Source organism: Vipera ursinii (genome assembly GCF_947247035.1).
Source record: "Vipera ursinii genome assembly, chromosome: 6".
Classification (NCBI taxonomy): domain Eukaryota; kingdom Metazoa; phylum Chordata; class Lepidosauria; order Squamata; family Viperidae; genus Vipera; species Vipera ursinii.
In genome coordinates this window covers 59,668,167-59,685,070 of record NC_139515.1, presented here as the reverse complement: position 1 = coordinate 59,685,070, position 16,904 = coordinate 59,668,167, and the positions used below count along the sequence as shown (strand labels likewise).

The 16,904-nt window shown below is 40.7% G+C and overlaps 1 protein-coding gene across 1 annotated transcript; it reads right to left on the bottom strand.

Annotated features, from left to right (window-relative positions):
• Positions 1–2,838: 2,838 nt before the first annotated feature.
• PMM1 (phosphomannomutase 1) lies at positions 2,839–14,952 on the bottom strand. The gene is made up of 8 exons (XM_083365721.1): positions 14,866–14,952; positions 11,643–11,760; positions 10,492–10,568; positions 9,562–9,653; positions 7,042–7,141; positions 6,191–6,266; positions 4,828–4,943; positions 2,839–3,414 (listed from the first exon to the last, which is right to left on the bottom strand). Exons 1-8 carry the CDS (start codon positions 14,941–14,943, stop codon positions 3,292–3,294), a joined length of 780 nt encoding a protein of 259 aa, XP_083221847.1. The 5' UTR covers positions 14,944–14,952; the 3' UTR covers positions 2,839–3,291.
• Between the last annotated feature and the right edge of the window lie 1,952 nt (positions 14,953–16,904).

Sequence of the window (16,904 nt, the reverse complement as noted above, 5' to 3'; positions counted from 1 at the left end):
TTGGTTGTTTTAAATTAAATTCTCAAAATTGGTATAGGGTCATGCTGCTGAATAATATTTCTATTGCCCAAAAGAAATTTAAGTTGATATCAGAAAAGCTTGGTAATTTGTTACCTATTTGTTACTCAATTTGATCTTTATTGAAAGGTTACCTATTACTATAAAAATCTATAAATACATTTTCTCAAAGATTTCATTTTAGCCAAACCATAATAATCATCCTGATCTATTTATGTTGATAGAAGTGTTTAAAGGGGGAATGAGCTTTATCAAAACTGCATATCTACTCTTTCAAATTTGAAGCATTGTTTTAGTAAAAACATTTTCAATCTGTTTTATTCTAGAAAAATATTTTGCATAAAAAGTCAGTGATTTATAAACTTAGCTGATTCTAACATACCATGTTTCCCCAAAAGCAAGACCCAGTCTTATATTATTTTTGCCTCCAAAAGAGGCATTAGGTCTTACTTTCAGGTGGTGTCTTATATTTTCCATGACACCTGCCTCGCCTTGTGGTGGCAGCACCAACAGCCCCATCCAGCAGGAGCCCGCATGGCTGCAGGCCCACTTCTGCTGTGGCCGCTTGCGGCAGGAGGCTGCATGGCACATCGCAGCACTGCCACCATAAGGTAAGGCAGTTGAAGCTGCCCCACGCATCCTGCACCCGCTTCCTTCAGCCCCACCCCCAGCCAGGCCATTCCTTGCTCCCTTTCACTCTCCTTCCGAGCCGAACTGCCATTCTACCGTATGGAGGATGGGCGGAGTAGGCCTGGTCGCCCTCCACCGTTTCGGAACCAGGCAGAAGTGACAGCGAAAGGCTCTACAGCCGCTGTGTGCTGCTAGAGGGGCTTTCTTTGCGCTTCACAGATTATCTACCCAGCAGCATCCTCTTTCTCCTCCACCAACTCTCCCATGGCTTGCGCCGTAACAGGGCAGTGCAAGCCTCCCCTGCCGCCTCCTTCCGCCAGTCCTCCTTGCAAAAAAAAAAAAAATCTTGCAAAGTTGGAAGGTCTGACTGAACTTTTTTTAGTCTCACAAACTCTGTTTCCCTTCAGCAGAAGAGAAACATGCCAGAGCTGGAAAGCAGGCTAGTGTTGAATTTTTTGCTTTCGGGGAGGAGCTGGACGATGGTGCACCAAGCTCTATAGCAGCGCCAGGAGAAGTGGCAGGAAATGGGGCTGCCATTTCCAGAATAGAGAAGGGAGACATGGGGTGATGCAGGATGGCAAGCAAGTGCTCTTCTGTGCTCTGCATCGCTGCATAGAGCTGTTCCCCTCCCCATTCTCTCCAGTGGCGACAACAGAGGGCTGACAGAAGGAGGCGGCAGGGGAAAGTTGGTGGAGAAGAAAGTGGTGGCTGCCACCAGGCAGTTAATCTGTGGGGTAAAGTGCAAAGAAAGCCCCTCCACTCCCACCTGGCTCCGAAACGGCGGAAGGCAACTAGGCCTACCCTGCCCATCCTCCGTATAGCAGCATGTCAGTCCGGCTCAGGAGAGGAATGAAAGGGAGCAAGGAATGGCTTGGCTTGGGGGGGGATGAAGGAAGCAGGTACGGGGCGCGTGGGGCAGCTCCACCGCCTCATCTTCCTCACCTTGTTGTGGCGGCGGCAGCAGCGCGATGTGCCGCATGGCCTCCTGCCCCATTGCAGCAGCCAAGTGGGACGGAGTGGGTGGGGTCCTAACTAGGGCTTATTTTTGGAGTAGGGCTTATATTAGGCCCACCCCACAAATCAGGGTAGGACTTTTTTTTCGGGGTGGGGTTTATTTTCGGGGAAAGACCTAGTTTAAAAATGAATTCATTGTTGAGACAACTTTCCCAGGATAAATAGAATCATATGCCCAATGCTTGATAATGTATTAACAAATTGGGCATGATCCAACCTCCCTGTTTTTGAGATCTATATAAATCCTTTAATTTACTCTCAGTTTTTGTGCACTGAAATACTATATAGAAGCTTTCTACTTATTTTTTGCCAATACCTTGAAGCCTATTTAGGAGTTACCACTAGGAGGCACTGAAATAAAAAAGCTGTGCAAGAATGTTCATTTTAACCACTGCAATTCATCCTAAAATACTGAAGTGTTTTGAAGCCCAGTTTTTAATTTCTTTATTTCATTTCTTTCAAGTTGTTACATAACTATTTGTAAAGATTTTATTACTATTTTAGTTATAATGCTATTGCCAGTACTTCTACAGTTAGGTTGGATAATTAAAGTGATAAAGTACAACCCTGCTTGAAGATTCAGACTGACTGGGCAATGGGAAGAAAGTGCAAGCTAACAATATTTTAACAACAGAAGCTAAAGCAAGGGCTGCTCCTCACACCTAGTTGTGGGAAAGTGCAGTTGCAATATGCAAGGCTACTAAGATGTGTTGACCTCAACACACAAACTGTACCTTTATTGGACCAAAAATATATTATCTATGATAAAATAAACCTGAGCACCAAAGTCATACTTTAAACAGATGATTTCACATATTAGATCAGAAACCACAGAATAATATTCTAATGGATACTGAAAGCTGAGAATGGTGATGTCTATGATTAATCACTTTCAATAGGATCTGTATTTCAAAATTTACTTTCTACCTCCCTCTGCATTCTGCATGGCTAGTAATGCATTTAGGGGTGTTTTCCCTATTCATTATTAGCTTGAAAAAAGACCTGATTCCAATTTTTTAAAAAAATGGCAGGCCATTTTAGGGGTTCAAGAATATGAAAATACTTTGAAAGATAAGGTTGCTTTCTCTTTAATAGCAATAGCACTTAGACTTATATGCTGCTTCACAGTGCTTTACAGCCCTCTCTTAAGCGGTTTATAGAGTCAGCATATTGCCCCTAACAAGCTGGGTCCTCATTTTACCGACCTCAGAAGGATGAGTCAACCTTGAGCCAGTGAAAACTGAACTGCCGGACTGCTGGCAGCCAGCAGAAGTAGCCTACTACTTAACCTACCAATATTAATCTCCGAAATTGATTTGGGTGAATATATGAAGAGATTACCAGCTTTCTATTTATCTCCTACTCTCACACAGTTTTAGAAAAAGGACACAGTTTCCTTAAAACAAATCTTTTTGTTTTAGGGGCTGGGAGGATGAAATATGGCAGTCACAGTTCTGCAGATTCTTACTACTACAAACTGGTGATGGCACTTTAACTCTTTTTCCCTTTTCACACTTCACCTCCATTTCCAAAGTGCATTTCAGCCTTGGGCTTCGGCAAGCCTTGATTATAATTCAAAAGGTGCTTTTATGAAGTGAACAAGAAGAATAGCAGCAGAAGATCCAAGAGTCAAGATCTGTTCACTGTCTCTGAAAAGAATATCTCTCGACATCGCCGAACTGTGTCCTGGGGAGAGTGGATACTATGTCCTACTGTCCGAGGATCATCATAGATTTCATAATCATTCCCACCCTAAAGATATAAAGAATATTATTCCATCTGCTTTATACTTTTGAAGTTCATGAGGCTGGAAGTGCTGTGACAGCAATTATGGAAAAAAACATATATCCAATCCTCCTGCCTCCACTGAAACAGGGTACCTGGCTCGACTTAGATTAGCCCATGCCAATCTGGATGTGCCAGTTCCCTGAGAAATTATAGTCCATTTAAAAATCAATAATTGAGAAAGGATACAAAGGGTCTTAGGAACTGGTTTAGAAAGAATAAAATTTAAACAGAATAAAAGTCTTAATCTTCACAGATGGAAAAAGGGTCTTACTCACATCCAAAAGTTAATGACTCTTTTTAAAAATGCATATAGATGGTCTTCAATATATGATTGGTCACCTAACATCTGTTTGAAGTTATGACAGACTCCCCCCGCCAAAAAAAAGCTACATACAGCCCAGTTTTTAAGTTATGGCAGCTGCAGCATCCCCATGTAATTTGCTCTGAGATCAACTAAGGTACACTGCAGTACCTCCCCATCTCCCCCCCCCCCCCCCGTGATGCCACCCCACCAGGAGCCTGCAGCGGTTGGGCTTGCTCCCCACGCATCCTGGAAGAGCTGCTATTTTCAGCAAATCAATTCCTTGCAGAAATGGCAGCTGCTTTCAGAACTTTCTGCCCAAACAGCTGGCCGTTAGGAGAGTGCAAATCTCTCTTGGCTCTTGCTAGGCTTTTGGGAAATCAGCTGCCTACATGCAAAGGTAGCAGCTTCAGGACAAACCTTCTGCCCCAGTCAGAAGACTGCAAACCTTTCCTTGCTCCTGCAAGGCTTTAGGGAAGGCAACTGCCTGCACGTGGCTAGCTTCCTCAAAGCGTAGCAAGAGCTAGGAAAGATTTGCTGTTTCTTAATGGGCAGCTCTTCTGTTTCCATTTCATGCAAGCCCATGGAAGAACTGACAAAAATGGGGGGGGGGGAACTACTGAAGAAGCCTTTTTACAGCAACTCTAATCCGTTCTCCAAAAAAAGCAGTTTAGTCTCTAAATTCTCCCTTTCATGTGTGGATGAAACAGTCCATGGAAAAGAATGACCCGATTGCCAGAACATATCATAGGCTGAGGATCTGCATGAATGACTTGCAAAATCTTGATACAAGCTGGCTTTGTTGTACAAACAAGGCCTTCATCACTGGAAATTCTGATGAGAGAAGCATTTGTGAGACCCTTCAATTTGTAAACAGGCAATATTTGAGGCTCCCAGGTATGGCTACTGATATTTTCAAACATTGAAATTACACTTTGAAGATCACAGAGAAGTGAGCCATAGTGGTAACTGGGCTCTGAGAAGAACTTATTCTGATAAGAACAAAGGAAGCATTCTCCTTGGTCCTATACATGTTGGGCTCTTGTCAAAAAGAAGGTTTCTTATCATATACTTACAGGGGTCGTCTCATTTCCAAAGAAATGTATGACATCAAATTTCTCATCTTCAAGGATGTTGAGGCAATAGCGTTTGTCCCAGCCCTCCGGAAAAACGTCAAAACTAATCATACCACCTGTCAGATTTAGAGAAAATTAAGTGAAAATGAGATGAGTTGGGTTTTTGTTTTGTTTTTTTGGGAGGGGCTGGTGGCAAAATTTTCCTTTGCTATCTATGGCATTAGACACTGTGCCTTTGTGCAAATAATTTTTTTACATGACACATGGATCTGCACTGCTGTGTTGTCCTGATTCCAGACACATTAATGCTACAGTTAATGTTTCCATAGCAATGAGATTAAATGGCATTAGTGGTGGGCCCTCAACTGAAGACACAAACAGGAAACAGTTGGTTTGAGTACACATGATGTACAGAGTTCAAGTACATTTCAGAAAAATATGTGAAAATGTGCCTAACAATATGCCTAATGGGGGAAAGGATTCTTTTATCATGCTCTCATGTAGCTGGACTACAAGAGACACTCATGTTTATCATAAACCCATGTTTATCATTTATCTGTAAAATTTATTAGCCACCTATCTCACCACATGGTAACTCTGGGTGGCTTGAGGTTAATTAACCTCATGAGGTTAATTAACATGGATGGACTTAGCATATGCCTCATGTAATTCAGTTTAACCCTAATACTGCAGGGGCCTTCTTTATGAGTGCTTAGAATATCATCTCTGCTACATTGGTAGCCCAATACTTCTACCTAAATAAGTCTGCCATGTTGGCAGCATCCATTACCACAAGGAACAGTGTGTCCTGCTAGCACCATAGGAAGAAATTTTGCCAAGTGAAGAACTGATATACAGTGGGTCAGGCTGTGCAAAGCTCCACTTGCATGAGATACCTACCTGAATATAACCTTTCTTCATTCCAAGAATGCCTTGGCATTCTTTTGATATCCTTTCAGCTTTTTGAAGAATGGTCTCCTTCTCTGCTTAAGGCTATATACTGTATGTCCTACTACTTCAATCTCTCTTCATATGGCTCAATGTCCGTCATCTCATTTATCAATTATCTCCATTGGACTTCAACATCTCCATTGCCCTTCTCTAAAGTATTCTTAAAATGTGTGCCAAAGCAATAGAGGAATGGAGTCTGAACAAAGTAAAAGCATTATTTCCGGTGATTTGGAAACTTCAGTTGATACAAACTAAAATTGTACTTACCTTTCCTGCAGTCACACATCACTTTATATTCACCACAGGCCTCCTTTAAATAGAATTTGATTTTTATTTTCCAAATCCCACTCAAAATGAAATGCACTAAAAAGCATCCAAAATGACTGTGAGAAATTTCTTACAGTATACTCACCTCGGGAAAATCGCAGTCCCTTGCCTGCAAACTCCCTCTGCAGAGCTGCTACAAATTTCTCTCGTATCTTTTCTTTCTATAGTGGAGGCAATTAGAAGTGTGAAAAGAGACATTTCAGTTATTTTTATTTACCAAATTCCACTTTTTTCTCCACAGAAACCAGTGCAAAGAGATCTTCCAGCAACCTGTTAAATTAAGCTTCTTGTACAATTTCAGCAAAAGTGCGTATAGTCAAGGCTATGGTCTTCCCAGTTGCAATGTATGGCAGTGAAAGCTGGACCATAAGAAAGGCTGAGCGCCAAAGAATTGAAGCCTTTGAACTATAGTGCTGGAGAAGACTCCTGCAAGTCCCTTGGACTGCAAGGCGATCAAACCGGTCAGTCCTAGAGGAGATCAACCCTGACTGCTCTTTAGAAGGCCAGATCCTGAAGTTGAAACTCAAATACTTTGGCCACCTAATGAGAAGGAAGGACTCACTGGAGAAGAGCCTAATGCTGGGAAAGGTTGAGGGCAAGAGAAGAAGGGGACGACAGAGAATGAGGTGGCTGGATGGAGTCACTGAAGCAGTAGGCGTGAGCTTAAATGGACTCCAGAAAATGGTAGAGGACAGGAAGGCCTGGAGGAACATTGTCCATAGGGTCGCGATGGGTCGGACACGACTTCGCAACTAACAACAACAACAATTTCAGCTTCTGCGCATAGTTACATCCTGTTCATAAAAACTAAAAAAAAAAGATTTACATACACCTTTACCTAAAATATCACAGGAATCCTAAAGCAGTTGTACATCATACTGGTAATAAAAACATCCCCACTGATAATACATTGGGCAGCCTAATACTTGTATTTACCTTGTCCAGTTCAGAAAATTCTATTCGTTCTTCCAAGCTGCAGCTTCGACCAATGGGAGAGATGTTCAACATTCCATTGCGAAATTCTATGAATGTTCCCCTTTGTATATTTGAAGGAGAAAGAAGAATATAAGGTATGAAGGTACTGTTACAGAGGCTCAAAATCTCTTTGGGTTGAAGCAAAAGTGTGCAACTTCTGTCTTAAAGAAGGCATGCAGCCTCTACAAGCACCCTCAGACAATCCATAGTATTTCAATTTTGGGTTACTGTAATTCAGTGTTAAAACAGTTCCATTTCACTGATACCGAATTTTTGAGTGATGTTATTTCAGTGATACTGAATTTTTAAGACAAATTAAGCATAGGAATAGGAGCAGGAAATTTCTGGAAGGCTAACTATTCCTATTTCTATTGTCATTCCGTGATCTTCCCATGACAAGTAACTATTGGAGAAGTGAGAATGACAGTTAAACTACTTCAAATTTACTCTTAATGACAACTGCCAATCTCAGACACCATTCAAAGGACTCAGGCAAATTGCAGGGTCTTCTGTTCCTATTCCCACACTTAAAAAGCAATTGCCTATCAATGCAGACTGAAATATCTCAACAGCTACCTTTAAGATCATGCCTCCATGTTTCTTAACAGTCTCCTGTAGAAGGCTGAATATTTTTTTTAAATTCCATTTATATCCTGCCCTTCTCCGAAGACTCAGGGCGGCTTACAAGTTTAGCAGTATGACAGAATATGACACTTACACCCCAAATAATTAACTGAAATTGCTTAATTTTGAGAAAATATTCTTTCAAATTAGGGTGGAAGGTTAAAGAATTTCTTCCCAATATATAAGCTAATTAGTTACAAATGCTAACAAAATGGTTAAATAATCAGAAAATGGGGAAAAATTATTATTGGATAAAATTGTTCCTTTTTGGTTTTGGCTGTGGTTTGTTCTCCAAGCTTGTTTTAATTTAATTTCTGAACATTTCATTACCAAACTAGGTAACATCAGCAGCAGGATTTTCTTGTCCTATTCTCCTTAGCTTATAAATGTCTTGTGTGCCAGTGTGGTCAGTTGGTCGTGCGATTAGTTGTTTGGAGCTCTATTCAATGGCAAAATCTATCAACAAGTACAAGGCACACCTATGGGATCACCTATATCTGGCCTAATAGCAGAAGCAGTAATGCAGACACTTGAACGCAGTCCTGCCAACCATCCAGCCAAAATTTTGGGTATCTTACATGGACAACACTTTTATCATCATCAAACACACCAGACTAGAAGAAACACACCATCTACTCAACAACGTATTCACTGGGATCAGTTTTACACGTGAGGAAGAAAAACAGCAATGACTCCCCTTCCTAGATATTGACAAGCAAACACCCCGCTGCACATAAGAGGAGCTGCATCCAGACTCTTTTCAAAAGAGCCAAAACACATTGCAGCACCAAATTAAGAAAAGCAGAGAAGAAACACCTTTTTGATGTTTTTCTCCACAATGGCTATCCCCAAAATTTCCTAATATGATGCTTATCATCCAACCCTGACAAAATACACAGCCAAACACAACACAAAAACAAGTCCTGCCTTACATCAAATGAACGTTCGAAATGGCTGCCAGAATACTGCAACCCCTAGGAATAATGATAGCTCACAAACCCACATTTACACTCAGCAAAGAGCTATCTAAATCAGGGGTAGGCAACCTCGGCTCTTTTATGACTCATGGACTTCAACTCCCAGAATTCCTGAGTCAGCTGACTCAGGAATTCTGGGAGTTGAAGTCCATGAGTCATAAAAGAGCCGAGGTTGCCTACCCCTGATCTAAATCAAAGACAAAATTCAGAAGGAAGACAACAGCAACATAGTATACAAAATCAATTGCAACAATTGTAAGCAAACAGGAAGGCAATTGAAAACAAGGGTTCATGAACATCAACTAGCAGTTAAACGGCATGACCAAAAATCCCTCATCTTAAACCACATTGATGATAAACACCAATTCAATTGGGGAGAAACAAATATTATTGGGCATGCCAACACCCACCACACACGTGAATTTATTGAGGCCTGATATTCCACCAAAGGAGCAATTAACAAGCATATTGATCTAGACCCAACATATGAATATGTAAGAAACCAGATCATTCAAGTGCCAATCAGGAGAACCAATCAGCTGCTCAGAATTCAAATATACCCCCAAACAAACAACCAATCACATGACCAACTAACTACACTGGCACATAGGACATTGATAAGCTAAGGATAATAGGACAAATGCTGATGATGTTACCAAGTTTGGTAATGAAATGTTCAGAAATTATATTAAAATAAGCTTGGAGTACAAACCACAGCCAAAATCTAAAACCTAAGCTTCAAGTATTTTCTATTATTTCCAAATTGTTCCTTGTCTAGAAAAAGAAAGCTGGGTATTTCTTTCTTTTCCTGTGATCCAAATTCCATATATTATATGGTAAAATAAAATCCTCATATACCCATATAAGAAAAGTGCATTACCGTTTCTTGGGCAACTTTAGAAGAGCCATGTAATTAAGGCAGAAGTTGATCAGCTCTTGCAAAAGTTCCTCTCCAAGATGGTTCTGGATAGCCTATGAACAAAGGATACAATGGATAAAAATGATCCTTGATATGGATAGCAGAAGACAGCAAATAGTTTCACTATACATGATGTTAATTAGAAACAAGGAAGGCTTTTGCCAAAAGGAGTAGAAGTCAAGGTAGGTGACATTTTAAAATATTGTTCAGCAAATTTTAAGATGCAAAAAACATTTTCACCTTCTGCAGTAGTACTAAAATCAATGACATTTATAGATTGTCATATCTGGATGAAGAGGATTGGAAGGAAAATAATAATCGTAAAACAGCCTCCTTTGACTTGGTGTCCTCAAAATCCAATTAGGGCTGTAATTTTCAATAAGTCCAGCCATTTCTGAGTGTTATAGCACATTTAGCAGATGATGGATCAGAAAATGTTGTCTTATTAAATATAATTTTAATGTCTCTATTATCTCGCATTTTGTATCAGAAATAAAATAATTTATAACCTTCAAACATATATCTGGTATACTACATTATGAAATAATATTTTTCAGGCATCATTCATTGAGATTTTGCTTTCCCTTTGGAGGTTTATTAAAATGGTATGCAATACTCTTTTAATAGTCATCCAGAGATAACTGAGTTGCAGTTCCCGGCAAACTAAGTCACTATATGCACCAGTGAGGGTTGGTGGAAATAGTAGTTCGGCAACAAAAACTATCCATGCCCTTTTTAAAAATAAGGTTATTCTTTATTTCAGATTCCTATGTGAAGCCAGATGAGTTGAAAGGGTTTTGAATATAATCTCCCTATGAGTGATTTCATGTGAAAAGAAATGGCAGGAAAATATTTGTAATATCAATGGAGAAACAAAGAGGTTAGCCCTACCTGCTTTGAGACTAGTTGCCCATTCTTGTATTGCACAGTGCCATTTTCTGCAAAGACGTAATCAAACTTGTTTATGACTATTGGGAGAGTAAAGATATTGAGGGGAAAAAAATCAATGGAAGAGAAATCAGTCAAATATTAATGCAACTCTTTTCAGCATTCAAATGGCTAGAGGCCAAGATGGAGGAATTAGTTGAATTCTATTTGCACTGCTTTTCTAAAAAAGCTGTGTAAACAGTGATGCTCATTAATAATTTTAGGAGTGCTAAACTGGCAGAGAGCAGTATATCCCTTTAAACTCTGAGTTCTCGCCTTTCCTTTGAAGGAAGGATTCAGAATCTGATATTGTACTGTTTTTGTTACTGACAACATGATAACTAAGTGGAACACAGGAACACATAATAACTGTTCCATTTTTTTTATTCCATTGGATCTAGCTTAAACTGAAAGCATATAGTGAAATTCCACTAATTTAATGGTGTATCTGGAAACTTGGACTGGAAAGCAATATAGCCCTTTCATGGAAATTTATGTAAGCATGGAATATTAACATTTTCCAACCGTAGTTAGATTGTTGCAGGCTACAGGTGGGGGACTGATTGCTTGTTACAAAAAATAAAACTCATGATTTCTTTTTCTGTTCTAAAAGTTACTTTAGTCTGTTAAAATTTACATTGCAAGTTTCTGTTGTTTCCTACATCCCTGCATTCTGGAGTGTTTCTATCCTTGATTTTTTTCACCTGAGTTTTCTGGTTAGGTATGCAGAACTGTATATTTAAACTTAAAGTTTACCACATAAGTTCAAGAAAAGAGTACAGGAAGACCTCTTGCAAAGCTGCTCCTGTGCCCAATAGCCTTAAAACTCAATTTTGCTGCTTTGTTCTATGACTTTAAAGCATTTGCATAGGAAGGAATGCCCAGTCTCTTGGTTGAAACCCTTAATAATCTTTACATTAAAAGTAATAACTTGTCCAGGATACTTAGAGCAACCTTGCTATAGGAGAATTTGACACAAGTTTACATTTTGTTTGAATTATGGTTCACTAACATGAGTTGACACTAATATGCAGCCACTCTACCAATGTCCAAACAATAATAAAAATTCTGTAATATAAAAATTAAGTGAGATAAAAGAAATATGCCTTACTTACCTTCATCCCCTTCTCCAAGCTGTTCTGCTATTTTGGAGTAGTCTGAGCCTCCAACCACCCCAATCATTACTCTTTTACGCAGCTCTTGAAGAAATTCTGCTATTTCAGGCTCAATTTTCTGATGGAAACAGAAAAAGAGAGATTCTTACGGAAACCTATGGATAGCAACATGCTGAAATTATGAAACAGACACATGCACAAAACTTTGGATCCTGTGTTAAAATCAAATAAGTCCATCATGTTGGAATAAGCATTCATAAGCCAGGGCAACTGATGTTTAAAATCACCAGATAAATTGTAATCAGTAGGCTAGAAAACCCTTATCTAGAAATGGTGGAAGAACAATAAAATGTAAGAACTTTGGACAATCTAGGGAAGGGAGATTGGAAATGTATGGCCAATTTTTCCTTCTATCTCATTCTTAACTACTGTTCTTTTATAAACAACAGACACTGCTGTATTACCTAGGTCACATTTTCTATTCTGTCATGGTTTTTGTTGCTTCAGGTCAATGATTTTGGTTTTCTGGACTTTAGAGGGATTAGGGAATAATAAGTTCGTGCTGAGCATATATTCTTTCTAAATAAGAGCCTTGGTGGAGCAGTGGGCTAATGCCTCCTTAAGTAACACCAGCTGCCTGCAATTAGTGCAGGTTCGCATCCCACCAGGCTCAAGGTTGACTCAGCCTTCCATCCTTCTGAGGTAGGTAAAATGAGGACCCAGATTGTTGGGGGCAATTAAGCTGACTTTGTAATAATGCCGCTTGGGGGTATGTGTGAAAGCCCTAATAAGCAGGCATATACATAGAATGAAGGCTACTGCTAAGCTTGTAAAGCCGCCCTGAGTCTTCGGAGAAGGGCGGGATATAAATGGAATTAAAATAAATAAATAAATAAATAAAATAAAAATAAATGATGGTTGGGGATAATGATGTGCTGATCGCCTTGATAAAGGGCAGGATACTACTGTATTTGTCCAAGTGTTTTGTTTTTCAGAATTTGACCTAAATGTAACTGAAAGTTGGAAGGGACCATCAAGACTTATTCTGTGCATGACTCTTCCCTCATCCATTTCTTTGCTGGATTGATATCCTGATTAAAATACCAAGAAGGTCATTTTGTTGTGTGAGAAGTCAGCTCCCCAGAAAGGGAAATATTGAAAGGGCAGAAAAATATATTTCCTCAAAGAGGCAGGAAAACATGCCCAGTTTTTCTTGATAGCCCCAGGTCTCCCTCCCCAAAGCTGAAACCAGTTCTGTACAAATGGAGATGTAAATCCAGGAAGGTTGCAGACCCCCAGCTGGGAGATTAAGAAGACAGACACCTAAAATCTACATACCCCAGCCCCAGGGAAGCAGGACATGACCTTTGGACATAATAGGATTAACCCATCACCATCAGAATACCAGAAGGTCAAAAGTTCATGACACAGGAAATAGCCTCAAACAGGAACAGGAAGCAGCTCCAAACAAAAGGCTCCAGATGGTATAAAAACCAACTCCCTACATGTGTTCAGTCCTTTTTTCTACCAGACCATCTTCCTGTCTGGATCACCTCTTCAATAAACTACAACCTTCTTCCCAAAGCAATTGCCATTTTTATTCCCAGCTTGGATCAACCACAATGAAGATTTTCTTCCAACAGTTGCATTTTGTTGGAAATGTACCGAATAAGGCTTGATGGTCCCTTCCAATTTTCAATCATTATACTAAAATTGGTTGCCGGTACTGCTAGCTCTGCCATACAGGTGAATGGATTAAAATTCTAACTAATATATTTGAAGAAAAAAGTCACTAGAAGAATGGTATTTGCAATAGCCTCAAAACAGACAAACAGAATTAAACTTTCATACAGTGCAGATTTATATGGTACTCAGCAGTCCAGCCATCAGGAAGTAGAGAGGAACAGAGATGAAGGAATACAAGAGGAGCAAAGGAGGGAATAAAGGAAGAGAGAGAGGAAGGAAAAGGGGAAGGAAGTAAGGAACAGGGAGAGAGGGAGAAGGAAGATTTCCAATGCTCATTGCAAGCTTCCCACAGGAAGCTCAATAGGGAAGCCGACAGGAAGTTGCAATTTGCTCACACTCCAACTGATATTTTGCCTGCATGTTTTGCCATTTGGTTTCTCTGTTTAGGTAAGGAAATATCTGAAACAATGACCCAACAGTTTTGGGTTGTCTAGTAACAGATATAAATCTCCAAGCAATACTTAGAATGAATGTACCTAAGTATTAAATAGTCAGCCCATTATAGTACCTCCAGATGTGCTGCACTTGCACTACAGGTAGTCCTCGACTTACAACCTTTTGTTGAGTGTATGAAATTACAGTGGCACAGAAAAAAGTGACTTATGATCATTTTCACACAACTGTTGCAGCATCCTCACGATCATAATTTGGATGCTTGGCAACTGGTTCATTGCAGTGTTCTGAGGTCATGTGATCACCTTTTCTGACCTTCTGATAAGCAGTCGATGGGGAAGACAGATTCACTAAACAACTGTGTTACTAATTTAACAAATGCAGTAATTCACTTAACAATTGCAGCAAAAAAGGTCGTAAAGTGGGGCAAAACTCACTTAACTGTCCTGCTTAGCAACCAAAATGTTAGGCTCAATTGCAGTTTTAAATTGAGGACTACAATTATATCCTAGATCTAGGCTACGTTGCTCCTAGATAACACTGGATTGATAGGGGCACTTCTGGATACATTTGGTTGATCCTATTAAACCTATATACGCCACTCTCTTGGCTTAGTGGGGGCTTGAGTTCGCTTCAAATGAAAATTACTCTCTACCGTAGTACTGTAAAACATTCCGGATTTAATCTCTCCAATCTGAGTCGCTCACCCTCTTTACATTTCTTACATAATCGGCGCCGAATGGAAATCTTTTGAAAAACCTACCCCGGGCAATCTGCAGCTTCCCCCCGCATGAAGGCAACTGAGCTCCTACATCGGGTCTCTCGCAACCGCCTCCCATCAGGGCGGGAACGAGACAGAAGAGGAGAAGCGTCACTTTTTCCCGTTGGGCTCGCCTTGTGCTCCCAGGTTCAGGTTCGGATTCAGGCGGCGCCACTGCTCTGCGGTACGCTTCAGGGTCCCGCCCGACCGCCCAGGCTCCCGGGATCCCCCGGTCCCCATTCATTCCGCAAAGGTGTTCAAGGACGAGCTGAGGACGATCGCGAAAGTGGGAGGGATGAAGGCGACGGTTCCCGATCGAGTTACCTGCCGAGCCGGGGTAAGGGTCCCATCCACGTCAAAGAGGCAGAGAATGCGCGGCGGACTCCCGGAGCTATCGGCCATTTGCACGTCGACCCCGTTTTCCTTACTCGGCGGCCGTAACTCCTCAGCAGCGAGAAGGCTACGATCCGCCGGAGGTGTCGGCCCTCGAAGGAACCAATTAGGAAGATGAGAGCTGCTCATGTGATCCTTGGAAAGCGGGCTGGCAACACGTCTGGCCCTGCCTGAGGGCTCCGGAGGATTGGCCGCGATTTCTTGCGCTAAAACTCCCACGGCAGCTTGGCTGATCCGGACTCTTACGAAATCTTAGGCCGGATTGTCAAAACCGGAGAGGAATGAGTGATGCAAACCAAGATTCTTCCGGTCTTTGCAGGCGTAGAAAGGGGTTCGCCACTCTCTCCATACGATCTCTCCCTTAACGTGTTCTTGAAGGAGTGGCCACATCTATATGCATGGGATAGTCAAGTGCGAGTTTACATTAAAGGTTGTTTACAAATATGTACGCCCTCGCGCATATAAATGAATGAAAGGCTATACCTGAGATTAATGAGGTGCGGGGGGGGAGGGGCAACAGCTTGACTACGCCTACTGCGATCTACAGGTCCTGCCCAGTTTTCGGCTCTAGACAAGTCTATTACCGATGCCCCACAGCGACATGCAGTTATTCAGTGTAATCTAATATAAATAAATAATGGACTACATAAAAATTGTTGGAATGCGTAGGGCTTTAAGAATTTACAAGAATATTCCATTTATGCTGATTTAATTAATGAACTACTAGAGCATTTCATTTTCAGTTACTAATTAAATCACTGATAAACGTCTATGGAGATTCTCAGTCATCCAGGTCATAGTTGTTCCAAAGATGCTTTTTCATGAGGCAACTGGACTTTCTTGTTTTTCTTTGAAGACCTTTCTATTCTCTGGAGAAGCTCCTTGGATGAGAAGTGAAAGTCTTCAAAGAAAAACAAAGTCCAGTTGCCTCATGAAAAGTATCTTTGGGATCACTGATACTTACAAGCTGCACAACATCATTGTAGATCAAAGCCCTGAAATTGTCAGATAGGAATATTTGGCACAAATGCTGCCCTTGCAGAACCATTGCACATACATCTGCATCTTTCAATATACAAAATAAAAACATAACTTTGTTGATCCATGGAAGAAAAATCCAAACTATACAGAGGGATAATATCTTTGTGTACGATCCACCAAAAAGTGACAAAAATGTGTTACATTCTTATTGGTCCCACTATATATGTTTGGGGGGGGGGGGTTCTTCCAATATTTTAATCCTTTTTGGCAAAATGTTACAATGTAGAAGGTAGAAGACAATAAAGGTAAAGGTAAAGGTTCCCCCGCACATGTGTGCTAGTCATTTCCAACTCTAGGGGCCGGTGCTCATCTCCGTTTCAAAGCCGAAGAGCCAGCGCTTGTCCGAGGACGTCTCCGTGGTCATGTGGCCAGCATGACTAGACGCCAAAGGCGCACGGAACACTGTTATCTTCCCACCGTAATGATCCCTATTTTTCTACTTGCATTTTTACATGCTTTCAAACTGCTAGGTTGGCAGAAGCTGGGACGAGTAACAGGCGCTCACTCTGCTACGCGGCACTCGGGATTCGACCTGTCAAACTGCTGACCTTCTGATCGACAAGCTCAACATCCTAACCCACTGAGCCACCGCGTCCCTTTGAAGACAATAGTGGTGCCTTAGAATTAAAATTCCAATTTTAAAAAGCATTTGTCAAGGACGTTCATTAATATTCCATATTACAATATGTTCTTTTAGGAACTTTCTCTACATAGTCTTGAGAAATGGTGAACCGCAGGAAGTTTTTTAAAAAAATGAAACAAATTCACGGATAGTATACTGAAACATAGACAAGAAGTTGAACTCAGATCATGGTAAATGGATTGTTGATCAATGCAATTGCTTTGCTTTCAATATCAGGCAAGATCGATGACATCTGGAACATAGGAAGTCTTCACATTAAATTTCCTGTTTAATCATATCTCTGGGC